Here is a 27,517-nt window from a genome sequence, read left to right as displayed (position 1 = left end):
CAACAGCAGATTAACGCTGTGATCATCTGCTGTCAAGTGCAGTCAGATAATGGTACATCAGTGCAAGACCATTTTTAAAGGAGCTGTGCTGGCATTGTTTGCTCAAATGGAATGAGACCTGGCTCCTGCACATAGTCTCCAGCAGAACAATGTGCCAGATCACCCTTGGGAGCACAGTTGAGAATGAAACCATTTTTGCCAGGTGTCCTGGCTAGATTTGTGCACAACTCACCTCCTGGGAGAGATTGCATCGGACAGTGTGTTAGTGCCAAGGGAAATTCCCACTGAGAAGGCAGGGAATCTATGACTTGGCCACTAGCAGCACAGTAACACCTGGCCATAGTTACTGGGGACCCGGGGCGAGGGACAAAGGGCCCCCCCATGCTATTCCATAGCTCTGTATTCACTGACTTGGTGAAGGAATGGAACACGCACCTGTTGGAGATTTGCTCTAAAAACGGTTTGTCCTACCTGCAGGTTCTTCCGCCACACATTAACGGCTGCAAACGCCAGCTGCATCTGCTTCCTTCGCGCATCCTTATGCCTTTTGTAAGCTATTTCTATGAATATTAAAAATATCCCGGCAACAATACCTCCAGCCACCAGCATAAATACACCTGAAATAAGCAGGAAAGTTATAGAAGGCAATGGAAACTGCATCACTACTCTTCATTTCCCTTGCATAATACCAACCACCAACAGCATCTCACAGTCAAAGAATCCCCACCCGGAGGTTCCCAGAAGCATAGGGACAGCAGAGCTGGGCAAATACTGCAGGACATTTCTGTGCAGAGCTTTCATGATTTTAACTCAGTTTGCTTTGTCTTTGTCGATGTCCCTTTTGCATTCACTGCCTGCATTCACCCTAGCAATGGCTCTGAAAACTGGATTTTAGGGGAATACTGCAGACTATTCACAGACAGCTCATTTTTAATGGCATTTCTACCAGCTCAATCTCAGTGATGCCTATGGCCATGAGTATTTGCACTGGGAACTCAATTCTGTGAGTTTACATCAAGCCACCCAGGAGATGGATGCATGCTAAGTGGCCTGTGCACCCAGTCAGAACTGCTCCTGGGGACTTAAGAGCAGTAGGGCTGAACATGATGGTCCTGGCTTGAGCTGACCACTTTGGCCATGACAATTTTCAGCTAGGAGAAATAAGTAATATTTGGGACAGAGCGGGTATGTGGGAGTGCTGAGCCGTGTGTGGGAAAAGATGGGGCTCTGGAGCAGACGGAGGGAAATGGTGCCCCTCAGAGCTGCCGTCATGCCTCCCCCAGGACTACTGACCAGCACTCCAGCCCCAGGCATCACCTGATGGTGGGGGAGCCACCAGCAAGGAATCACTAGCAGGAGGTTTCCTTGTGTAGGGTGAACCCACCTCAGGAAATCATGATCTGAACAAGGGCTATGTACAACAGCCAAACTCAGCATAGGAATAATGCCACCCATTTTTTTCCCAACCTTAGTCAAAACCATCCGCCCCATTTGACAGAGGGAGGCCCCGAGAGGAGGGGACTTGCCTGAGGTCATGCAGAGAGTCTGAGGCAAAATCAGGTTTGGGAGCCAGGAGTCTTGGCCACGGAGCTAGTCCTGATACCTGCTGCCCTCCTTGTTATAGTCTTGATTTATTCTGCTCTGCTGTTTTTCTCCTCCCCCATTTCCTTGGGCTTCTACTTGAGATTGAGTTCTCCTTTGCCTTGGAGACTGACTGTGAGCTCAATCTGGCATCCACAGTTACAGCCAGAGCAGGAGGAGAGATGTGCTCAAAGTGGGTGACATTTAAATCCCAAGAATGGTAATAGGGGCCCAAAGGGAAGGGGTGAAGGGGCTTTTGGAGCTGTTTCTGATATCCCAGTGGGAGCAAGACAGGGCTCAATGCAGAAGGCCCCTATATGGCAAATAAGTGCAGCCCCAGAGGAAGCTAAGCTGAGTTCCTGTAGGTTAACTTGGAAGGGTATGTTGAAAAAAAAGCAGGCTATAGAGCCAACAGGAGAAAAAGAGGTTTGCAGAACAAACCTGCCATATTTTCAAAGGTGAGTGTTGCTGGGGCATTGCTACGGGAATCACACTCCTGATACCTCACCCAAGTCTTGTCCAAATCCTCCATGAAGCCGTTCTCATGGGATCTGAAAGTACAAGGAGATAGTACTGAGCATTCGCTGGAGATGGTGCTCAGACAGCTGAGATTCAAGAGGAGTTTGCACTAGCATTGGCCATGGGGGCAGGGGAGGAGTATGACCATCCACAGCCCTTCTTACGTGGAGCTGCCCACATCTGCTCCATAAACTGCTATTCAGATATAGCTAGAGGCTGGAAAGAGCTGTCTGGGTTTGCCCTTGGCCATGGCCACATGTTGAGCTGGTAAGGTTACACAGCAGGCATGGTACAGCTGTGGGCAGAACCTTTGTACTTTATATAGCATGAGGGTGTATTTTATTGCTGTGCTCCGAGTGTGCACACAGGACAGAAGTACACAACCTGTCTGTGGGGCAATTCTTTGCTTCCCTCTTCCATTTCTGAAGTCAGTGCTTGCAGGAGAATTTGTGCCGTTGCTTAATGAGATTCTGAAATACAAGGCTTGTTCCTGAGGGATGTGTACATGGGACAGTTAAGGCACCTGAAATTCCTAACTCACAATTAAAGCAAATTAGGACCATAGAGCAAAGCTTTGTTTTGAAAGAGAACTGTAGGGCTGGCCTCATGGGTTCCCCAACCATTGGCTGCCACACTCCAAAGCCAGGTGCCTTAGTTTATAATGAAAAGGTTGTGTTTCTTAAGTAAGGAGAGGACCAGATTTGTGGACAGAAGCATTTTCTTTTTTTTTTGGGGGGGGGGGGGAAATCAAGCTGCTGGAGCTTGGAGACATAAAAAATTAACCCCTCTGCCCCCTTTAATTCTCTACTTATAGACTCACCCTAGCACTGTCTGGTTCCTAGTCAATATTAAACTCAGCATGATTGGGGCATGGGACACCAGGAGAAGGGCTGGCAGGCTGGGACACTTGGATCACAAGCACAATTGGAAGCCATAGCACCTGGACTGGACGCAGAGGAGCAAGCAGGCAGAGGCATAGTTGAGCCCTGGCTTCCCCCTTGCTCCTCCAGCTAGGCAGCCATTCCCATAATGATAGAGCAGACAGGTGAAATGGAGAGATCCCCCCCCGCCCCCAATCCCTTCCTCCAGATGGGACCTGCTTCAAGCAGAGGTAGAGTGGAGTGACAATTGCACTTGCTGAAAGAGATGGAGATAAGGAGAGAGGCTGGGGAAAAGGCAGGGACTGATTGCTGAAGGCCTGTGTGCTGGGCTAAGGCAGAGGAGACCTAGGCCCAGCTCCCAGCTGTCAACAGCCTGCCCTGAAAGCTGGAGCAGTCATTTTCCTTCCCCATGGTTCTCTACAGACACTTGCCCTTAACCTGCTGCAGCTATTCAGGGGGTCAGGCAGCACAGTATCTGATGTCCGATTGTGTCCGGCACCCAGTGCTTCAGAGGAAGGTGCAATGAACCTTTCAAGGTAGTCTACCCCCAGAGCAGTTCCCTCCAGGGCCCCACCAGTGACTGCTGGCTGGTGGCTAGTGGCTAGGAAAAGGAGGGTTTGGTCCCTCCCAAAACTGTCCTAAGGCCCTGAATGGTCTTCCTGTCCACAGAAGAGCTCCATCCCCACCTGGATAGCATGGCTATGAGTTTCAGAGGGTTATTGGACACTATGTGGGGGTGGGGGAGTGTCTCATTTGATCCTTTTTCACCTCTCAGTTTCGTTGCATGTTCCCTTGTTTTTATGCATGTTAGCTGAAGGACAGGCATTCCCCACCTGCCTTCTCCAGGCCATTCAGGATTTTATATATTTGTATCAACACCCTTCCCACTCCTCTTCCCTCTAAGGTAAACTGTCCCAGATCTCCATTCTGTCCTCCTCTGGGTGTTTTCCGACATCTGCTATCCGGTCTCTACAACTGGAAGAGATTCAGTGCCTGTAGAGATAGGGTGACCAGAACCACACAGTTTTCCAAGTGTGGCCGAACCACTAATTTATATACGGGATATATTGTGGCATTTTTATTCATCACAGTCCTTGTACATCCTACCATCTTGCTAGATTTCTTGACTCCTACTGCACACTGAGCGAAATTTTCATTGAACTGACCAAGTCCTTATCCTAACTTGATCCAGTTCATTTCCAATCCTGCAAAGTCTATATGGAAAGTTCTCCTTAAGGAGAGAGGAGGGACTACTCTGAACCTGCTTGCAGTGAATCCCATTGTGTGGCCTCTTCCATAGCTGGGCCAGATCCTTGCAGTTCTCACAAGCTTCTGAACTCTTGACTCATTTACATCACTCCATGTCATATGAATGCTTTGCTACCTCACTGCTCACCCCCGTTTCCAGAACAATGACACATACACTAAACAACTCCAGGCCTGGTATCGGATTCACTGGCTCCTGCCTGTTAACCTGCAACTGAATCAAATGGACCATTTATTCCTACTCCATTTCTTCACCAGTTCTGCTCTCTGGCAGCATTTCCTTGTGAACAAGGCATACATATCTCCAAAAAAAATTCAAGGGGATGCTTATTCACACAGTGTAGAAAGAGCCTGTGGCAATGCAAGCCACAGGATGGCACTGATGCCAAGGTCTTATCAGGAGTCAGAAGGGAATGGCACATTTCTCTGGATAGCAAGGATATTCAGGAATCTAAGAGTAAACATTAAGAGAATAATTAAGAGCACTGCTGGGCTGTGAACTCTCCTGCTTGAGGACAACAGTTGTCCCCATCCTTTTGGGGTGAGGATGAAAGCTTCTGGGATACATTCTGCCTACTGCAGAGCTCTTTGCACTTTCCTCTGAAGTATTTTGCACTGGCCACTGTTGGAGGCAAGATATTGGGCCACATGCATCATGATGGGTGCAATGTAGGTGGGCCATGCCTATATTCTATTCTGCTAACAAATCCAGCCAGACACTTCCCCAGGTACGACTGCTGACTGGGTTCTGTCTATCATGCCTCTGATCTCCCAGAGGTGCAATACAGTTGCACATTTGCACAGGCTTCACTTAAGTCTTGGGTACCAAGTCTGGTGCATGTGGGAGACAGAGCCCACCTTGGTTCTCAGATTCCAGGACTGCTTCACAGTGCTGGCAAGTAGGAAGCAAACTTTTCTAGTTATAGATTGAACCAGGTTGCTCTGACAATGAGCACAGAGCTAGAGCACTCATCAGGCTTTTTCATTCTAAGAGTTGAGATGTAAAGAAGCAGTCCTTCTCCCAACACCTCTACCTGCCCTTCACCCAATCTGGATTTTATAGAGTATTATTTGCTTTTAAAATATTCTGATTTTTTAGCAAACTCTAAACCTGTTTTCCCCAAATTTGATGAAAAACGTCTTCTTGGAGTAGAGTACTTGGAGGCCAGTCTCATGAGACAGGAGTTTTTACTTCCAAGTTACCCAAGAGTCAGGAGTGCCTTAGAAGCTGGGATAAGGATACTGAAGCCCCATGTCAGAGCTAAAATCTCCAGATCTCTGGGCTGTATCTGCAGGCCAGCTGACTGGAAATCATATAGCAGAAGTAGAGGAATGGTCTAGAAGAGCTATGTAGGGAGATGTAGGTAGCCACATTAGCCTGAAGTCAAACAGAAGGTAGATTTGAACCTTACAGACTAACTAAATTAGTCAGGGGGCTACAGGGGTACATGAGAGCAGGCTGGCACCTTGCACACAGACAGCCAATGACATTCAAGACCATGCAGTGTTTGCAGAGCTCAGCTATCTCAGTAAGAGCTGTATACAGACTTGAGGATGGCCAGAGAGACGTTCTGCTTCCACGGACTGTCCTTCCGCATTCCAATCCCAAAGCCAGAGCGGAAGAAAAGCTCCCCTGTCGTCACCAGGTCACACTTCTGGGAGGCTTCAAACTCCAGTACTGCTGAATCCCAGATGAAGGCATGGAGCTTGCTAACGGAGTATACAAGAAAGGGAGGCCAGATCAGTGTGGGCAGCAGGCTTTGTCTTACAAGACAGCAGCAGCAAGAGCTACAGATGCTGGCACTGGATCTAGTGTAACCAAACAAGGCAACTATTGTTCCATAAAAGGAAGCTGTGCCCATTCTGATCAGCTCTGCAGCCCCTGGTTTGACAGGTTGGTGCAGTTTCAATGCAGTAATACAAGTAACACACTGTGCCATGGAGGTGAATTGGGTTGACATTGCATTTGGCATTTCTCAGCCCATGCCTGTGACACCACCCCATTGTCCTTATGCAAAAGACAGATTACAGCACCTGTGGCTGAGTAGGACAGAGAGGCCCTTTCCTCTCCCCCCTTTGCTGCCTCACCAGCAAAAGCAAGAGCTGCAGACGATTAGAAATCTTGCCAAATTTCTGTCCTTTCCCCTGGCATGATTTGCTTCTGTGTTTCTGTCACCTCCCAAAGTGCACACACCTCCAGCAATGCACAATCTGGGGGTCTGTTCCCTGTAGCAGTAGCCCAATGCTATTGAAAGCAAAGTAGCCTGCTTATGCTGTAACATTTTTCACTGCACAGGCTTAAAGGCACATCCTGCATCCCTTCTGATTCCCATCATGTCCAGCAGATATAGCCACCTGCTGAAGTCTTTTCCCAACATCTCACTCAAACTGACCAACATCCCACCTGGACAAACAACAGCACCTTGGAGGCTTCCCCTGGTATCATGGCTACAGCCATGGCTACAGACATCCATAGCTACTTCACTCAGGATGCCCCTGCGTGGCCTGGAGCACACAACGAAGAACTACTTCATCCCTGTCTGTCCTCGCAGGTTGTGCCCCAACCGTGACAGAGGAGCAGGATATCCCTTAGGCCTCTGTCCAGAAGTCAGAGGGGCAGTGTGTTCCCTGCAGCAGCCCCCACCCTGGGCTCAGCCCTCACTCACTTGTCCCTCACAGCCTGGATGGCTTCAGCAGCACTCTCATAGTTGTGCTTCTCCATGTGTCGGTACATGGTGCTCAGCTCCACCTGCCGTCGGAAATAAATGTCCACAGAGCTCTGCTTCACTGTGGCATAGATGAACTTCTCAGAGGGGTTGCGCAACTGCAAGGGAAGGTGAGAGCCCACAGTCAGAGCTAGAAGAGCGAGACCCATAGTTCAGAGCAGTCAACCGCCCCCCTCCTGTTCCCCTCCCTTATATATCAGCTGCCGGCTACACTCATGTTGTTCAAAGCTGTGTTTCTTACTGCCCCTCTCCGGGGAGAATGGGCTCCTGACTCCCTTTGAAAGTCCCAGTGCCCCTTGAATATTGCAGTGGGTCCTGTTCCCTGCTTGTCTGGCTAGTCTTATTCAGGCTAGGAAACGTGCTATTTCTGGATAATATGCCCTTGGACCTCATAGCTATCTGGTAGGGCTGTGCAAGGCTTCGGGTGGTGATTCAATTTAGAGGAGATTTGGCCCAATTTGGTGGCTGAATCTCCGAATCAAATCAGGGGACCAGTTAAAAGGCCTGAATCTATTCAAAGCTTTCCAAATCTTCTTTCATTCTTTTTTTAAGGAAACATTTTCAGAAAAGATTTGGAGGGCTTTGATGATTTGGGCAGTCCTGGGTGGCTGCAGCAGGGAGCTGCAGCCAGACTCAGAGCTGGTAAGTACTAGGGGTGGTGGAGGGAGGGGGGCTGGAGGAGGGGGTAGGGGACCATGGGGGGACCCCTGCCAGCCCCCAACCCCTGCCTGTTCCCCATCCCCCCATGGCTGCCCCGCCTGCCCTAGCTCCGGCATTTTAAAAAAAAGGCCCAACTCACTGTTCCTGCTGGCGGGGGGGACGATCCCTGCTGCCCTCTACTGCCCCGCACTGCATGGGGGGCTCTGCACAAGCCCCCTGACCCTCCCGTCCCCACTATCCCAGCCTCCCCCCCACAGCTGCCCCACCCACCCTGGCTCCGGCTGTTTAAAAAAAAAAAAAAACCCTGAGAAAAACCCCAGGACTTGCTGTTCCTGCAGCAGCCTTAGGGCTTTGGGACAGCTTGTGGAAGAGCTCCCCACACAGTGTGGGGCAATGGGGGGCAGCAGGGATCGTGCCCCCCCCCCCCCAGCAGGAACTGTGAATCTGGGGTTTTTCTCGGTTTTTTTCTTAAAGCAGCATGGGGCAGTGGACACAGCCCCCCACCTAGCAGCACCCACTGAGTCGGGGGGGCATTTTTTCCAAGTGTCAGGAGCTGGGGTGGATGGGGCAGCCATTGCCAGGCTGGGAGAGCGGGTGAGGGATGGGCCTGGCCTGTGTGATTTGGAGATCTGGCAGCAACCAAATCTCCAAATCAGATTCAGCCGACTCAAATCGGGACAGTGATCCGAATCACTGTCCCCCGATCTGGCCAAATCCGAAGCAAATAGTAAGCCTGTGCAAAGTGGCTAGTATCTGTCTACCCATCAACCCACCCCGCATGATACTGCCCAGTCTGTGTCATGCCAGGCCACCAAGGGAGACCTTGGAACACTGGAAGATGGTCAGCTAGTCCTAAAAGCGTGACCAGATAAATGGCACTGGGGAGCAAGGGAAGAGGTTGCATCCTCTGGGGATAGTAGGAGTTTTTTTACTGATGAATGCTTTTATACTCAGTCCCTCAGGGAGCTCTGCACTTCAGCATTTCTCCTTTTGTTTTCAACATTTTTAAATTAAAAATGTAAGTCAGAAAGTCTACCTGTCTGTCTGTCCATCCATCCTAGAGCAGTAACCGAGAGAAGTGGGGTAGAATTTACCCTTAGATCAATTTGATCCATGCTCTGAACAAAAAGGTTTTGCACTTACAACAGACCCTCCATATATTTCTAATCTACTCTACCCTCATTTAATTCCCATCACATGAAGCTGGGTTTGTGTCTGCCACAGGTCTTCCCCTCCTTCTCCCCAAGCCTATCTGCTTGATGTCATACCTCTCCTCACTGTTGCCTCTTACCCTTTGTGGCGCAACAGGAGGAAGCTGGACTGGCAGATGTGGCAGGAAGAAAAAGGTGCCCAGTGTAGAACAATTCCCTGCCCAGATATGTGCCTGATGTTTCAACAGGGGAGTGGGAAGGGCAGGAATAGAGAGCAGCATGTTTGGATTTGAAAAGGGTAACCAGAAGAATGCTAGTTTGACTCTTGTCCCTAATCTCAGTGCCCTGAGGATTTATAGTGATTAGTGGCATCAGGTTTGCAACCCACATTAAAGCCAGATGGTATTTTAGCAGTGTTCCTGATTATAGGCTATGTTGTACAGGCCCGGAGATGCACATCAGTCCTTTTTGTACCTTAGCATCTACCCTGCATCTTTGCATGACTTAATGAAGCCTGCTTTGCCCAACATTTAACATGTTTGCCAGGATGCACCAGATAAGACTACCCTGGGGTCATTGATTCCTGTAATTCTCTCTTCAGGTCGGTCTAGCACCAGGAAGGCAGCCAGGTTGGCAGTATATGAAGCCACAATGATCATAGCAAAGCCGGCCCACACCATGCCAAGTATCCGAGCAGAGAAGCTCCGGGGAGCACCTGCCAGGGAAAGGAGAAAAACTTAGCAACAAAAATGGCAGCTCCATGTGCGTCAACAGGTGGAGACTCCATGGAGCAGGCAGACACAGGCAGGGCTACCATCAATTAGATATTCTGAGAAAGAAAACAAACCTCATTGTCTATCCTAATCCCTACAAGTGGGTTTAGATTTGTCCTGCAAAGGCATTATGGGAGTCACATGGCAGACCCACCCCATCACCATGCCAAGTCTATCAGCATGTCAGTAGAAAAGAGCATGAGCAGTTTGCTCTTTCGCTTCTCAGGAAGGAACCTGGACTGACTTGCTCCAAGATCCCTCTTACTGACACCTGCTCAAGGCCCGCTCGCCTTGGAAAATCTAGTGATGAGACCTCAACTGCCCAGGCACCGAGTGGACCACACTGGGGAGCAAGATTTTGAGATCTATGTGGATCACCTGGCAAAATATGTGCCTTAAGCACCTTGTGACTGGGTGAGGTGGAAATGCTCTTATCTAATCAGTGAGAGAATTACTTTTTTTTTTTCTTTTTTCAAGGAAAATTTTTCGTGCTCTAAGTCAAAACAGCCAAATCAATTCCAAATCCATGAGTCATTCAAGAGCCAAATATGGCCCTACTACCAGCAAACATGCTTCACCCCTGCCTGGGGCTTCAGATGCTTCCAAATCATTTGGCAGGCATCCTATGTACAGGTCCAAGCCCGAAAGCTTGGGGTTCAGATGCCCTCAAGTTTGGCTTGATTATTTAGGTGGAGTAAAGACTGACTTCCAAGCAGCCTAGGCACTGAAGCCAACCCAGTATTTGCCCTCTGCCACCAGGGACACAAGCAACACAGGCATGGAAGTGACTGCTTGTGTTGAATAAAGGGAGGATCCCACCGAGGATACCAAACAGACAAGGGAGCTCTTGCTGTAGTAAGGAGCTAGCACACATAGGGCACATCTACATGAGAGACTAAATGCACAGTAGACCAATTCTACTGCACATTAGCACGTCATAGCAAAGGCTGTGCTAATGTGCTAACATGCAGTAGAATTAGTCTACTGCAAATTAGCGTAACTAAAAGAGCATGCACTGGCGCTACTGTGCAACAGCACATTGAGTTAGTACCTGTTATTATAGGTACCAATACCTATAATATTGCATACCTAATTGCATAGGTACTGAACTTAATGCTCTGTAAAGATGGTGCATCAAAACACATGTAGATGCACCCATAATCCATGATGTGGCCAGAGCAGCAATGGAAAGTATGCTCCCAGGTAAGGTGGAAGAGATGCTGTTTGCCCTCAGTCAGTGTCAGGTCCAGGAGATGCCTATGCAGCAGAAAATGCTGAAGCATAAGCAGGTCCAGGCCTGTGCTAAGTGGACAAGAAGGGAAGGACAAATGACATCTCTTCCCCACAGCCATGCTCACTATTCACTGGGGTCTCTGGCCCTATACTGGTTTCAGCCCACCAGGTTCCAGATCCTTGCAGGAGTCAAAGCACAGAGTGTCTCCAAGGCACACCCTGTGCCCCCAACCAGCCCTGTAGCCATGCCTAAACCTCTGGTTAATAAAATTCTGAAAGGAAATGATTATCTAACCTAAAATTGTCTATCTTTATGAGGCTCTTAGCAGAGCTCCTCCCATTCTGAGGATCTGGCCCACTCCGGGCATCTAGCCTAGTGGTTCTCAAACTTTTTGGACTTGAAACTCCCCTCATTGAGCTCCAGATACCCCTCCATAACTTTTGTGAACCAAGTGGTACCCAGTTTCAAAACCTAACATAGATTACAGTGCTTACCTCCTAGGAAAAGGGCTGGACAGTGGGGGTGGGGGATCAGACAGACAGGGACAAGCCTATTCTTAGCTGTCTATCTCCTCACAGCACCCTTCAAAGGATCTCACATCACCCTGGCTGAGAATCACTGCCCTAGTGCTGCAGTGATTCTTAGCCAGGCTTACAATGGCCCTTTCTCCTTCCCGTTCCAGTTACCTGACTTGTGCCTTTGGTAACAAGGATCAGGAGCTGCTACTTATCTCAGGACCCTGTTACATGGTAATTTTGGGTGGTTCCTAGAGCTAATAACCCTTGGATTGTTAATTAATGTTAATACCTCAAACTGGTTATGATTAAGCTCAAAGTTAAGCTACTCCAGGGCAGGATTATCTTTGATCCATGCTACCCAGCTTATACTGCACTTAGGTGTATACATTACAGACATTAGTCTACACCTTAACTTAAACACCCCATCCAGGGTAAGTAATGCCCCAGGGGCATTTCTCCCAGGGGGAGAAAACCTGGGGGAGCCGCCAGGACCAGGGGGGAAGCCTGGAGTGGGACGGAGCCAATACTTACCTTTCACTTCCCCAGGCCCCTGCTGGCCTCAACATGTGACTGCTCCAAACTGGAGCCAGCACTAAAACCCATTCACGTTTGGGAGGCTCACAGCATAAGGTGTAAGAAGACCCCTAGACAGGAGCCCTGCATTCCCCTGTCTGGCAGGCTGAGTCCTGTGGCCCTTTTTCCTATGCTGTTTGCCTCTGCTGTTCTTTGCAGCTGAGCTTCCTGCAATCTGCACTGGCTCTCTCTCACGCAGCTCTCTTAGCTCCACTACTTTGACTCTCAGTGTTGTTGCTCATGTAGCTAATTACAAGCAGCCTGCACTTTGCAGCCTATCTCCCCATAAGCCACAGTCTGCCAGCCTTCCACCTACCCTTGCTTTTACTTCCTTCCAGTAACAGGGGTCATGGTCCTCCATTACACAGACCCAAAGCAGAGCTGCGCACACACCTAGGAAAGCCTTGGCACTACACCTCCTCAACTGTGCTTTCCTGAAAGGGAAGGAGGGGGAGGTGAAGCTTCCCATCCTGTGATCTGGAGGATGCAGCTGGCCCTGCTCTCTCAGCACCATCTGGGTGCAGGTGGCTTACCTTCTCCAATTCCAGAGTTCAGCAGCACCCCCCAGGAGAACCACATGGCAGAGGAGAGGGTCAGGGCATCTTCTTCCTCTTCCTCACTGTTCACTTTGAACCGGCCGAATGGGCTGAAAGATATGAGCAAGCATTTTGCTGACACATGGAGCCCCAGTGCCTCACAGCTGCTTCCCAGGACTCCCGAACTAGAGCAGTTCATGAGGCTGCTCATGGCATTCCCAGACCCAGGTGACTGCCCTACAGACCACAGCTGCCCCCCCTCCCAATATCACACATCCACACTCACTACCCAGGGTGTCTACAATGTGGGACTCACACACTTGTGTGCCACTGCCTAAAGCTTCTCTCTTGTATGAGAAACCTTAAGAGCCTGCTCCAAGCTACCCAGTGGGCTGCTGGGATATCCCCATGTGGAGCACATTTCAGTAAACCAGCTGGGGCTCTCAGAGGTAGCAGCCACATCGTAGTCTCCCCAGTAGACATATCCCCAACCCACCTTGCCCTAAGTGCCCCCCTTCACACACTCCCATCTTCATCCATGTGACAGCTAACACAAAGTGTAGTCACCTGAAGCGGTCCAAGAGGTATAACATCACAGCCACCACATGCACAGAGAGTCCCACCAGCAACCACAGCGTGCTCTGGAAAGGCTGCATAAATGAGTCCAGGGTGCTGCGGGGGATTTCCTATGTACAGGAAGGAGAGGAAAAGAGCATTGGTGCCTGTCAGATGGAGTCATTCAAGAAGCCAAATCTTCAGTCACCTGCTATACAGACCTCTGCACTTCCCTGTTGTGGCTGTGACAGCCGCATAACCTATTCCCCTGATTCCCGCCTGTTCTTTCATTTTGGAAGCCTCAGCATGAGCTGTGGTGAGGCCCTGCATCGATAAATTCAGCTGCACTAGGGATGCAATCCTGTTCCAGGACAGGGAAGGCCAAAGAGAACATTCCCACGCCACCCCCAGAGGAAGCACCGGGTGGTTGAAGAGGTCTGAGCACTTCTCACTTCAGTGGGCCATGGGCTAGATCCTAGATCCGAGCAGTCTTCAGCCACTCAGCAGGGAAGTTTGGAGTATAGAGGCCCCAACAAGCCAGGAGAACCGCATCTCTGCTGGGGCAGGAGAGACCTGAAAGCTCTTATTGCTGCAGCTGGTGAGGGCTTGTGATCTGAGGGGCTTATCTGAGGGAGGCTCCATGCCCATTTCCTGCCCAGGAGGGCTCAGTCCGTCTCTCGCAGGATGGAACCCAGAGACGGCATGCACAACCACGGGAACTTCTGCCTTACTCTGGTGTCATCGCTAATGAAGCAGGCAGTGCGGAGCTGGCTAAGAGGATCTGGGCCAGGAAGAGAAGAGTGCAGAGGTGTGGCCACCTCAGACTGCCATTGCCCATCCTGGTTCCCTAACCAGTCCCTCTCCCTGTCCCTGGAGAGCCAGTTTCATGGCACTGGCTGCACCAGCCCTTACCTTTTTCACAAGGATGGTGAGTCCCTGGTACTTGAATGGTTTTGAGAACTCAATGTATTGTGCACGCTCATTATTGATTGTGAGGGGGGCCACAATCATGTCAGCCTGGCCGCTCAGGAGCTCCCCCATCATCCCATTCCACTCCTTCTTGTTGCTGTTATTGACCTGCAAAGAGCCAGCAGGGAGGATCAGCCTGGCTCTGCTCCTGCCAGGCTGAGGCTCTGCAAGCCCTCACTTCTCCACCTGCAGCATATTCAAACCCACTCACTGGGGACAGCAAAGGGAGCAGTGGCTCCAGTAATATAATTAGGGCTGGGTGAGAGGGGCATCTGCCCCAGGTGCCAAGTTAGGAAGGGCCTTGAAATCGCCCCTTACCCCTGCAGAGTCTCTGCCCCAGCAGCATGCCCATGACAGGAACCCCAAAATAGCTCCTGGCCACTGCAGCTTTAAGAGCAACAGCCAAGATGGGCAGAGGATCAGCAGCGGCAGGTCCACTGGGGCTGTTCAGAAGTTCCCACTGTGGGTAAGACTGCTGACTCCTGCCTTTGCTCTCACCACCCACTGCTCTCCCACAGGGTTTGTCCTGGTGCCAGCTCTGCTCGTTTGTCCTGTACTCCCAGAGACCCCTGTGGCTGGTGCTAGCTGCTCAAGTACATTTCGTCTGAGTCAACGCATGATGCAGGACAAAGGAACACTCAAACTCACCCGCTCCTGGGTGCCAAATTTACCATCAGCAACCAGGTGAACTTCATAGGTGAAATTCATCACCCCTGCAAGCCTAATCAGGAGGTCAATGCAGAAGCCATAGCAACACAATGCCACAGTGGGGCGGCCTGCAGAGAAGAGAAAGGGTGATGGGCAGTTACACATCACCACTGAGCTAAGATAGAAAACTCACCAAATCAGCACCTGAAAGGCTGAGGGTCCTGGTGCAAGCAGTGAGTTCTTTGCCTTAGCAACTGAAAAAACAAGTTCACTAACAGGGTATGAATTAAGGCTGAGCCCCCATAAGACATGAGAGACCCCCTGTCAGATTTTAAAATCATAACCTGGGGGTGTCTCCGATCAGATTGCTCCTTTGCTTAGGTGGACTTGTGAATCAATGAACCGGTTTAATATTTTTGCAGACACTTTCCCCTCCGAGTTAAAGAAAGCAGCGCCAAGTGGGTACGTGTAGTGAACACTGCCTGCAGCTCATGGAAACATATCCCAGATAGTTTGAAGCCAACCAGCTTGGGCACTGCTAGCAGCGAAACAGCAACACTGAATTCAGCACTACCTGCCAAACCCCCTTAAGTAGATTGGTGAGGATCTAGCTCAGTGTTGCCTTTGCAACACTGCTAACAAAGACTCAAGCTGGCTAATTTAAAGCTTGCTTTGGTCTATGTGCATGAATTGCAGTCTCTGCAGGGGAGACCTGCCCTCTGTGACACAATGCAGCTGTCATCACTTGTGGGAATAGCTCAGGGTGCTCCTTTAAGAAATTTAGCAGCCTACGCCAGCCTTTTTGGTCACAGATGTTCTTAGTAAAGATGAAATGCAGATTCTTCAAACATACGCACATTTGAGCATTGGCTACATTTAAAAAAATGCATGAAGCATAGTGGTATTTTCAGTATTTTCTTAATAACTGAAAATTTGAACAACACCCTTTCAAAATGGCCACCATCTCCCATTGTTTTCTAAGGAACAGCAAAGATGGCCAATATTCTTGTGTATCTGCTCTCCATCTGTTTCTCCTTGCATCCTGATAGCAAAGATACCACCAGCTCTTGGTAGCCTGTCTTCTCTCCTGTTGGGAACGGTGGGAAGCAATGGGCCATTTTGATAAAGGGCACCTCTTCATGAGGTTCTCTGAAGACAGATTTATGCACCAGTCTCTGATATAATATAAGCTTTCAGTTATGAAAATACAAACAAAAACATGACAGAATGAATCCGAAGTATTCATTTTCCAAATCTATTCATTGTGCTGGATACAACAGAGAGGGTAAAAGCAGTAGGAAACTCACTGTATGTGGTTGTGAATGTTCAGTAGTAAAAGGAAAGCAGTAAAATAGGAGCGGGGCAGGGCACATGTGCCAGGGAATATTGGGAAGAGAAGGCATGGGGCTGTAGCTGTGTGCAGAGGAACAGGGAAGAGAGGGAGGGAGGGGAAGCTGGTGTGTATACCCTGGTGGCCTGGCAGAGCAGCTGTACACTCAGTTTGCAGGCCAATGTGCTCTAGCTACTGTTCTCTGGTGTGACAAACTGTGGGTGCTGTCAGAATATTTCTTTGTTAAATGTCTGCTATTATGATGCTGCGTGCCTCAGTTTACCTACAGAGTTATTCCATGGGGAAGAATGGGTTGAAGAGACAGTGAAGTTAGAGTTGCTGGTCTACATGCCTATGGACGGATATTACACATAAACCAGTTTAAGTGATCAGAAACTGGTTTAAACCTGTAACAGAACAGATGTTTGGTGCATATAAACCAGTCTGAAAATGGCTGTAACCAGTTTGAAATAAACTGGCTGAATGTAATCAGACTGAATTGATTTGGCTCAAAACAGTTTATGCAATGTCTGTCCCAGACACCTTGCTGGTTTAAGATAAACTAGACTCCCCCAGCATCCTGCCATGCTCTCTGGGCTGGGTGGAGCTCTTTACTCCGCAGCAGGGCTGGCCTTTCCCCTCTGGTCCCTGGCTGGAGCTTGGCACAGACTTGCAGGCACAGCAGGGTCTTCAAGCTTACCTGTGTCCCCCCTCTCCCCACCTCCCTCACCACTCGCTGCTTAAGAAGAGATCCCTTCCTCCTCTCTGCCACAGCACAGACCACAGCCAGCATGTGGTATGCTAGCTAATGCTGAGAGGTGTCTGTGTGTATGTCTATCTCCAATTTTACTGCAACAGGCAGACAGAACAGTCACCGCTTAGGGCTTTTGGAGCTAATCAACAGTTTAGCCAGTAAGCTGTTTAAGAAGTTTGAAGTAATGTGGAGAGAGGCTATTGTTTTGCTAATCAGGTGATAAAGACTGTTATCAGCGTCTGTCCCCCCAGCTTGCTCACCTGTCAGTTTGCTGCAGACAGTATGACAAAGCAAGGAGGGAGATTGAAAAGCTCTGTATCATCAACAGATGCATGCACTGCACACCCCGGCTTGCCTCAGAGTGGTAGCCCGGGGCAGGCAGCTGCCAGCACTCCTGCCCCTTGAGCAGCCAGTGGGGGAAACCCCCAGACCATGCAGGCAGACCTCCCCAATGAGAGAGTCCTGCCCAGGGCCTGGCCAGCCCCACTCAGCTTTACTCCCTGTAGAAGGGAAGGGAGGGCTACTGTAGCGCCCCCTAGCTTCTAGTCTGAGCCACTGCAGGCATGTACCTAAATTTCCTCAGTCCAAAGGGAATGTCTGTCTGGTTACAAAACTGATTTAGCTTAGCCAGGTTAGACTAAGGTGCAAAGATTGAATCAATTCAGGCTCAGGGTTTTTGAATGTCTGTCCCTAGCCCATGAGTGAAGACACATCTGTCTATAGTGACTGTAGTAGCTTTGCTGATAGTTTCACAAAGGTGGGGATTACAGCTAACACCTAGGAATGGTCAGTGAGAAAAAAATGTGCCAATGGACACAGCAGGGATGAGCAAGCAGAGTGTTGTCTGATGAGGGAATCTGAAGATGGAGACCAGCTGAGCAGTTTTGGGGCTTAGGAGACAGGCACACAGCAAAGGAAACAGCTAAGTAACTTAGGGGTGCTCAGGGTTGTGCAGGATGGACTGAGGGCAGGGGGACTGTTTAACCCTTTAGAGAGGGGCAGAGAACCTTTGCCTGAATAAACACCTTTATTCCACAGGAGCTGCCTGCTTTGCTGTTTGGAACTGGTTGAGCTGCACTTGTTTTCTCCAACAATAGATAAAGCCCTTCTCTCAGGAGAGGAATGGGATGCTGGGTTCCTGAATCAGGGCCACAGAGAACCAGAGAGGATGGGGGACTGAATGGCCAGGGTCCTAGAGTGGGAAGGAGCCAGAGCTCTCCGACTGCTCTAAAAGGCACATGTGAGCTGGCTTCAGGGGGACTCTGAGACCAGAGATGACCACAGTGGTCCCAAGCAAGCAGCCCCCTGGAGGGAATCCCTGACATCAAGTCAGAATCTGACCCTACAATTAAAACAACAGTTTAAAAATGATACTATATATCTTTACTAGGGATGGCAGATGGCAACATTGCTTTTGGTCACTTATTTAGATTCATAGATTAAGTTTAATCTTTTTTTAAAAATCAAGGAAATTCTCAGATAACAATAACATGATTAATAAAGATTGAGAGCAAATATCAATAAATTGGGATAGAATTTATTACAGGGTCCTGCATCCACAGATGCATCTCAAGCAGATCCAAGGAGGTGATCCTCTCCCTCTATGCGGCACTAGTCAGGCCGCAGCTGGATTACTGCGTCCAGTTCTGGGTGCCACACGTCAGGAGGGATGTGGACAACATGGAGAGGGTCCAGAGGAGGCCACTCGCATGATCAGGGGGCAGCAGGGCAGGACCTACGAGGAGAGGCTACGGGACCTGAACCTGTTCAGCCTCCACAAGAGAAGGCTGAGGGGGGATCTTGTGGCCTGTTACAAACTAGTCAGAGGGGACCAGCAGGCATTGGGGGAGTCCCTGTTCCCCCGAGCACCGCCAGGAGTGACCAGGAATAACAGTCACAAGCTGGGAGAGGGGAGATTTAGGCTAGACATCAGGAGGCGCTACTTCACTGTCAGGGCGGCTAGGATCTGGAATGAACTCCCAACAGAAGTGGCACTGGCTCCTACCTTGGGGGTCTTTAAAAGGAGACTAGACGAACACCTTGCTGGGGCTGTTTGACCCCCGGACTCTTTCCTGTCATGGCAGGGGGTCAGACTTGATGATCTGCTCAGGTCCCTTCCGACCCTACCAACTATGAAACTGTGAAACTAGGTTTGTTAGGTATCCAGGTTGTAGCCATATAGGTCTAGAGGAAGAAGCAATCAGGGCTTGTGGTAGAGATATCTTTTATTAAACCAACTAGATTTTTGCAACCAAAAAAAAATCTTTAATTGCAAGCTTTTGGGCACAAACACCCTTCATTGGGCATCAGAGAAAAGATGATAAAAGTCCTCCAGTTCTACCCAGGAGAATCTTTACCATCTTTTCCTCAATGCTTGATGAAAAGTGTTTGTGCCTGAAAGCTTGCAATTAAAGACTTTTTTTTGCAAAAATCTAGTTGGTTTAATAAAAGATATCACCTCTACCATAAGCCCTGGCTACTTTTTTACACAGATTTTGTAATTTTCTCCCAAATGAACTGGAAACTCTGAAGTAGTCCCAAGCAATCCAAACATGTTAGGCTCTAACTGTGCCAGTCTAAGGGACCAAAGCTGCCTTAACACAACCTTGTAGTGAAACTAAGAGGAAGAACAAAAAATGTAATGTGTCTTTTGGAAATTGGTTTTATCTAGTCTGGGACTACCAGACCTTAATCATATCAAGATGGGTATTGCATCAAGTCACTACAGAGCAAGCTAAGGTTGTGGGTGCGTGCACAGGTGGTACTAGTGGGTGAAGAATGTGAGTGCTTCCAGGCCATCTGGGTCTGTGGTGAGAAGAGATGGAAAGGTCTTTTTTAACAAGGTGGCTAGGTGTTAGCCTTCCAAAAAAGAGCACACCAATCTGGGATTCAAAGCCAGAACCACGGGGGCTAGCATGAATTGTCCAGTGGGGGTTGTTGCTGCTATATGCTAATTTACTGCAAGTCTAGTTACCTGGGATGGTCTCATTGGGTCCAGTGCAGAAGACTTTTTTAACAGGGTCTCCATTGATGGTAAATTCTTCCTTACATGTTCCATCAGCTTGTGTTGGTTTCACATACACAAATGGCTCTTGATGAATCGTCACGATCTGTGGTTGAAACAGAAAATGATTGTTTATGTCCATGGCTGAGCTGTCTCTATCTTCCCATTCCCAGAGATCTGAGTGGAACACATAACATGCCTGGACGCAATACACAATGTGTTCACAACCATTTAATGGCCAGGCTCCCATTATACCCATAACCACTCATGGGCTTGGTCTAAGGATTCACATACCATGAAGGAAAGCTCAGTTATGACAGCACACTGTGAAGTGATTTGAAAGTAAAGACAAGAAGTTTGTTTGCAGAGGTCTCTGCAATACAAAATAGTAGCAATGATAATAATAGATAGCACCTATTTCTTTTCGTACATAGTATTTTTCAACTATAAATTACAAAGTGCTTTACAAAAGTGGTCAGTGTGTTCTCCGTATTTTAAAGATGGGGAAACTGGGGGGGAGGAAGGCAAAGAAACTTGCCTGATGTCACCTAGCAATCCAAGGGCAACAGAATAGAGACCAGGTCTCCCAAGTTCCAGGCCAATGCTCCAGTCACTAGGCCTCACTGCCTCAAGCTAAATTCCTTTCACTTTGATCTAGTAACTGTATTCACCAGTCCCTTCAGACTTGTGTATGAACAGCAATGTACAAGATGAGTCTTGAGTCTGCCACTCTTTTACAAGATGGCAATGGAAAGGGGCTTGAACAGCACCTGTAAATGTCCATGATACAATGTCCTGCCATGTAATGATTCCTTGATGCTACTGGAGTTGTACTGAGAGGCCTCAATGTAATTGGGAGGCAGGCTCATGGTTATCAGTCCTGCCACACTGCAAGGAGACTGGCTAGAAGATCTATGACAGCTGTGTCTTACCGACCAACTTGGATAGGCCCCTCTCTGCCATATGCTGATACCTTCAATTTGGTTGACATCTGATAGCCTTGAGGTTTCTCTGTTTCTCCCCCTGGCCAGATGATTTTCCGGTCATTAGTCAGGACCTACAGTTGTCACCAAGAGAGAGACACATCAGGGACCTTTGCCCAAGTTCAGCCATCCGCTGCCATCTGTACAGCACATAGGGACATACATACATGGCTGCCGTTGTAAATCCCAACTTGTACCAGCTTCCGGTTCTGCAGGTTCATGATGCTGTAATTGGCAAATTTTCTGTCCCCATCCTCATTAAACTCGACCCTCCCGGTCACTCCATCAGAGTACTTGCTGGACATCAAAACCCTACAGAGTAGAATCATGTTTAGATTTCACTACAAGTTTTCCCTCCCAGAACAGTAAATTGGTTCAGCTGGGTGGTGACTTTGCTGCATGGGCAAGAGAGTGAGCAGCCAGAAGCCACTCTGCAACTATCTTTGGAACAGATAAAGAAGACCAGAACAAACCAGAGACATGGGAAAATGTCCAGAGGAACACACTATAAATCCCTTCCTTTCCAGAGGGAGCAGAGGTGTGGTTGCCCTCTGTTTGAAACAGTATGCTGCTCTGTTATGGCCTAACCTGTCTTGCCTCATTTAGGGAAGGTAGGAATCTCTGTTAACACAGCAATAACTATTACAGCTTCTCTCTCTTGCTCATTCAACTAAAAACATTAACTGCAAAGTGCCTCAAAATATATCCCACACAACAAACCCAACTTGAGACACTGAGCATATTTCACCATTTCAGTAGATACTGGTAGTGTGCTGCACTCTTGGCAGGACCTTCATGAGAAGCACAATTGCCTATATCCTGCCTGGAAATGTGTTCAAAGAAGCCTACCATCCAACTCTATCGTGGATTACATTCACTTAGCCTCTTTTTATTCCCTGATGCCCACATGCTCTTATGCATGACCTCTGCCTTGGGTGCTCTAAATTTGATGAATGCTAGATCAGCTTATACTGGTGCAATTCCCATTCAGTAATGATGGGAGGAGCTAGGAACTGGGAAGGCTGTTGTGTTGACCAGATGGTCCATGTATGAATGAGAATAGCTATCACATCCTTTTAGCTCTTTGCTGGTTCTGCCATGCCAGCTTAGATTCCCCTCTGGGATAAAAGCCATTCTCTCCCTTCTTCCTTAGTTACATAGGTGGGTAATGGAACTGCCTGAGGATACCCACAGGGTTGGCAAGGATGGCTCTGATTTCAGCTCTAGCTTATACAAGAAACCCACCGACCAACATACATATCTGCAGAGAACCAGCAATCGCCCTAAACACACCAAGAAAGCTGGGATATACAGCCAAGCCCTCAGATACTGCTGAATTTGCACTGAAGAGAACACCCAGGATTGCCACCTCACCAATCTTAAAAAGGCTTTCACCCAACGAGGACACTCCTCCAGAGAGACAGATCACACATTTGAAAGAGCCACCCAGATACTATGTGAAGAGCTGCTGCAGTACATAAGAACCCCCCCCCCAACAAATCGCACACTGCTGGCTATGACATATCACCCCTCCCTCGAACCCGTACGGAAAATCCTCAAACAATTGCAACCCATACTAGAAGGAGACCCTATTCTTGAAGAGATCTTCTCAGAACCACCCATCCTAGCCTTCAAACAAGCACCAAATCTCCCTAACCTCATCACCAGAAGCAAACTGCCTCAGGCCCAGAACACACCGAATGGATCCAGACCAGGCCATGACAAGAAATACAAAACCTGCCAACACATCACCACCACCCCCACAATTGCTACACCCCACAACAGAGCCATCCGCATTCCCAGATCTTACAGCTGCACCTCCAGAAATGTAATGTATCTCATCCAATGCACCAAATGCCCTGACGGAAAATACGTAGGAGAGACCAAACAATAGCTGCGCACCAGAATGAATGATACTGCAAATCTATCAAAGACAAGAATACCCAATTACCTGTGGGGGCACATTTCTCACAAGAAAACCACTCCCTCTCCAATCTCTCAGTCCTGATCCTCAAAGGCAACTTACAAAACACTTCCCAGAGATAAGCCTATGAACTCCACTTCATCAACCACCTTAATCATGGACTGAGTATAGACATTGGATTTATGACACACTATACCTGCCGGACATCTGACTCCCCAGGTACCTCTTCACTATTCATTCCCCTTCTCTCCCCCACCCTCCCACCCAGTCTGTCTCTCACCCACTGACTCCTCAATCTAAGTTTTCACTGACTGCCTGTCTTGTGTGCAGCCCGGGCGCTGGCTTCTTTACTTGTCATTCCATCCAGGAAGAGCTCACACCAACTGCTGAAACTTCCTTAGCCTGACGAAGGGTTTTTGAACCCAAAAGCTTGCTTAAAATTTGTTTTCCAACTATTTAAGTTGGTCTAATAAAAGATATCAGATTCACCCAAAGAACCTTGCCTGCCTATGCCCTTAGACCAACATGGCTACAACCTACACCCCTGTGAATAGCTTTGGCATTTCTTAACTGTGACCTTAATGCTGCATTACTATAATTGTTTGCAGGAGTTTGACTGACTGTAGCTCAAAGGGACTTCAATGTGTCTTCTAGTGCATAATCTCTACTACAACATGTCCGACTGTAATCTCCCTACACCTGTCCCGTCCTGTAGCTGTTGCTTGTTTTCCTAAGGAATGGGTTAACCTATTCAGTAAACAGTTTGTGGGGACCATTTTGTTCCCTTTAAATTACTGCCCAGTCCCCTGGCACATCTCCCGTCATGTGCTATCCACTACAGGTTAGTATATACAAAGCAGCCTCCACTTGCCCTCTGGGATGTCACTGTCCCGCCTTACAACATGCGTAATGCACGAGGACTGCAGTGAGATGTGCTTGTGACCAGCGATGGTAGAACACTATCCTCAAGACTGAGTGAAAGCCCTAGGGCAATAATGGTTTTACTTTGCTGGGAAAATAAAAAAGAACGACAAGGTTTATGTTTAACAATAAGTTTTGTTACTGGAGGAAATCACTGGAAGCACATTTAAAAATAAAGAGCTTGGGGGTCCTGGTTCCCTGCAATTGAGATTCCACAGAGCATCCAACCTGCAAGACAGCTCAGCCCTCAGCCGCCAGCCCTGCCCCAAAAGAGTGGCTCAGTCCCCTGGCACTGAGAGCTCACCCTGCAGAACAGTTCAGCTCCATAGCACCAGGACCCAAATCTGCAAAAGCAGCTCAGCCCTGCAGCACCAAGATCCAATGTTGCCAGTCTCCTTTGCTCCAGGACAACAAAGAGTACTCCTAACCCACCCCAGGCCTCTGATATAGATTTGCAGCCACCTTAAGTGTGTGCCCACAGGTCTTCTGAACTAATCTAGTGCTCCTGCTTACCCCAAAATTTCCTACCTCTCACACATTTCCGCAATTCAGAACCTTTCCCCATGCCATTTTCTTTTACTGTTCTTCCCTGGGAACTTCTCTTTTAAGCTGACATGCTGTTCTGCAACATACAACCAGACGCAGAGTGTGGACAGTGGCTCATGTACCTCTTGAAAAGGGGACCAGTCTTCCAGATGTTGGTGTTGCCCACACACCCTCTTGGGGGGTCTGTGATATTCTCCTTCTCAAACAAGTCGTGCACTGCTTGAGCTACCACAGCAACAGCATCGCTAATGTGAGCTGACTCATTCTTCCCATTAATGAGCTGCAAACCAATCACCCCTGTGGAGGACAGTAAAAATGGCGCAAGTCAGTGACACAAGGCAGAAAGATCCTCCCCCCATGTCCTCCTCATTAGGGCTCCACTAAAGCCAGATCCCTCCTCCTTCCTAGCCATGGACTGGCAGGTTTCCAAGGGACCAGCAGACTGGATTCATGGGAGACCTACTTCCTATAAGCCTTGGGGTGGACAGGGGCAAGATTAGAGCCTGACTCCCGGCTGTCAGCCTCTTCCTGTATGAAGACAGCTTGCTTTTGTGCCATGTGTCACGAGGAGCAGTCTGGGAAGCAGGCAGCAAAAGTGATAGATGATGCATAAAGAAGGACCAGCACTGAAACGGCAAAGCCACCCTGAGAGTCAGAGGCGATACGGGCTGTATGACTGACAGAGGCCTTTTACATGGGGCAGAGCAAAGGGTTGGCTGTTTGCGCTGGGCACCAGGGTTCTCCAAATCCTGTTGAATCGGTGCAATGGCAGCTAAGCTGCTGTTGTTCCCCATGACACATCCATAAACAGAGGCGTGGTTAGAGAACATTTTTTCCTCAGAACTGCAACCTGAAGCAGCTCTAATCCCAGGGGACTAGCATGACAAACCCTTTTAACTGACATTCATCCTGGAAAACACCTAATGTGCTGGAGCTGTTACCAATATAACATACTGTTCAGTCTGCATACAGTGCTGCTTGAGGCTACCATTTCCTGGCACCCTTCCCTCTCCCTCCCTTTCTGCGTAGATCTATGTCCTTAATGATAAAAGGGAAAAGAATGAGGATCAGGCCGAGCAGCAGATTAAACCATTCTGGTTCCAGGACCTGTTCTCTCCCTGCTCCTGGGGCTTCTCAGCACGTCACCTGCTGGGGAGGGCCTCTCTCCCTCTTTCTCTGTGCGCCAGTCCACACAAAAGGTAAGTTGGTTACAGTAGCAACAGGCAGGTGATGGTTTCTTAGCTCAGGCTGTGACAGGCTGTGATTTTTGCTCCTTTGTTCCCTAGTTCACTTTCTCCACAGAACAGACAAGGTCTCCCACAAGTGCTTGTTAAAGAATGAGGTATATCAGCCTTATCAGACACAGGTCAGGGAAGAAGAAGTGGGGAAAGCCTCTTCTAGTGTAAGACCACTTTTGCCAGGCCCAAATTCCTGACTCTTCATTCTCCATGGAACTGGCTTTGTTTCTCTTTGCTCATAGTCATACCCATCCCTTGTTTGTTTCAGTGAGTCAGAGGTTAGCTGTGGATTGACCATATTCTGGCCCTGATCCATTCTCTTAATGCTTTTCAGGCAACCCAAAGGAATGGGTAGTAGAGAGAACCCCTGGGTGGCATAAAGCTGGAACAAGAGAGCTGTAATCACTCATTTTCTGCCAAGCTGTATTTTGAGCAGAGGCTGGCAGGGGTAGGAGACAGTATGGCCATTATGCTCCAGTGCTCCTTAGATCCACAGTAAATAAAGCAGTTCCATGGGGACGATTCTACCAGCACAGTTTAGAGCAGTCCTTAGCTGCTCTTTGTTAAGCTGGACATAGTTCCAGCCCTTGGTTGACTCTGTCTTCAGGGATCAGGGGAACAAAAAAGCTCACAGCTACTTTGTGCCAACCCTGGGTCCTACACCAAATGCACCCCAGAGGCCCAGATGTGCATCTGACTCTAACAGATTGTTCACAGCACCAAGACTGACGCTTGGTACAGAACTCACTTTCAGGACTTGGTGCTGAACCCAGAATCCTTCCCCCAGCCCAGAGAGCTTGTCTGGTGGCCACGAATGGTGTCTGCCAAGCCTTGTGTTCCTCTTTGGCTCTGCCTGTTCTATTTCTCTGATCCGTCCTAGCCTCCTCCCTGTAGCTGCAGTAAATTGTTTGGTGAAGAAGTTACTATGAATCAGACAGGGCAAGGACAATCTATTATTTAATCCTTCCTTTCCTAGGGAAAGAGCCAAGGGCTTTATATGTGCAAGAATGCTACACTGAGTGCAAAGCACTCCACTTAGATTATGTGCCCCAACCTCACTGCTTGTTCTGGCCAGCCTATTTCTGTAAAGATATTTGCTTCTCTGTCCATAGTAGTGAAATACATCCCTGGGCTACCAGTGCCCATAGTTCTTTACAGCTCCTGCTCATTCTCTCAGAACCGGTACAGAAAACAGCCCAAGCTGCCAGCAGCAATATTTATCTTTATGAAAAGTAAGTATGAACAATAAAAATATCATCGCACTAGAATGTAATCTATCGCCATAGCAGTGTTATGAGCCATTTCATTGCTCTGGCTGAGATGGAGTTATTAGGCCTGTATTGACCAGCACACCCAATGAGCACTCAGCATCAGGAAATGGAGGTTCCTACCGTCAGGGGCATAGCGCAGGGCATTGCCAGAGATCTCCCTCTCTCCCACCAGCCACACATATCCTGAGCCTGTCATGTTAAGCATAGCTGCTGATCTGTACACAGTGGCTGCGTCATCCTCACTGAAAAGAGAGAGAAGATAGTGAGGATGCTATCAGCAGCTGCACGTACCAGCTGCCTTCTTTCCTCTTCTTCTGATTAAGACCCATCCAGGTGGAGAAGGAAAGGGGCAGCCAGACTGAAAGGTTGCATTGTACAATACCAGGGCTGGTTCCACACCCTCCTCTCACCTTCTGCTCCACCTCTGGAACTGAGATGCACAGAAGCCAATTAATACAGCAGTGTGATGCAGTCTGGAGACCAAAGTGAAAGGGCTTGCTACAATCTGGGAGGCTCCTTCAATGGCCACACAGGTGCTTCCCCCAGGACAGGAGAAAATGAGCACTTGGGGCAGAAGTCTATGTGCCCTTGTGCACCTAATGGGCAACTTTCCAGCCAGGCACATGGCTAGTTTGGTACTTATGTGCAGGTTGCAGTTGTGTTACCCTGTGCTGTGGTTGTGTAAGTGCACACGCCTAAGCTGATCATGCACAGTTGGTTATGCACAGACCAGGCATGTACACAGCTACCCACGCATGTTCATGCCGCATGCATAATACAAATGTAGCCACCACAGAGGACAGGCTGCCAGGCTGGAATAACTCCCAGTACAGCACATTCGGGAAGCAGCATCCTTGAGACTTAGGATGGGGGCAGAGTCGCATGTTGCCTGGATCTCTGAGTGGGATGGATCAGTACTTTTTCACACAGGAAATGGTGGGAAGGAGCGAAAGAAG

General features: G+C 48.7%; 1 protein-coding gene across 17 annotated transcripts in view; it reads right to left on the bottom strand.

The window, feature by feature from the left end:
• The window catches only part of GRIN1 (glutamate ionotropic receptor NMDA type subunit 1), a 62,622-nt gene that overhangs the window by 14,389 nt on the left and 20,716 nt on the right, over nucleotides 1-27,517 (bottom strand). For all 17 annotated transcript variants that reach the window (XR_016438492.1, XM_090022059.1, XM_090022061.1 and 14 more), the window contains 14 exons: nucleotides 26,682-26,803; nucleotides 24,175-24,349; nucleotides 20,829-20,973; nucleotides 20,652-20,735; nucleotides 19,649-19,784; nucleotides 14,591-14,718; nucleotides 13,886-14,050; nucleotides 12,986-13,104; nucleotides 12,416-12,528; nucleotides 9,351-9,499; nucleotides 6,914-7,071; nucleotides 5,796-5,957; nucleotides 2,023-2,132; nucleotides 472-617 (listed from right to left, as the gene is read on the bottom strand). Coding sequence is in view for 16 of the 17 variants with exons in the window: in XM_090022059.1 (XP_089878185.1) it covers nucleotides 472-617; nucleotides 2,023-2,132; nucleotides 5,796-5,957; nucleotides 6,914-7,071; nucleotides 9,351-9,499; nucleotides 12,416-12,528; nucleotides 12,986-13,104; nucleotides 13,886-14,050; nucleotides 14,591-14,718; nucleotides 19,649-19,784; nucleotides 20,652-20,735; nucleotides 20,829-20,973; nucleotides 24,175-24,349; nucleotides 26,682-26,803 (1,912 nt within the window). In the remaining variant the exon portion in view is untranslated. The remainder of the gene's footprint in view (nucleotides 1-471; nucleotides 618-2,022; nucleotides 2,133-5,795; nucleotides 5,958-6,913; nucleotides 7,072-9,350; nucleotides 9,500-12,415; nucleotides 12,529-12,985; nucleotides 13,105-13,885; nucleotides 14,051-14,590; nucleotides 14,719-19,648; nucleotides 19,785-20,651; nucleotides 20,736-20,828; nucleotides 20,974-24,174; nucleotides 24,350-26,681; nucleotides 26,804-27,517) is intronic.

The sequence above is a fragment of the Crocodylus siamensis genome, chromosome 11 (assembly GCF_052110815.1).
Source record: "Crocodylus siamensis isolate JL-2025a chromosome 11, ASM5211081v1, whole genome shotgun sequence".
Taxonomy (NCBI): Eukaryota; Metazoa; Chordata; order Crocodylia; family Crocodylidae; genus Crocodylus; species Crocodylus siamensis.
This window is presented reverse-complemented; position numbering and strand designations above follow the sequence as displayed.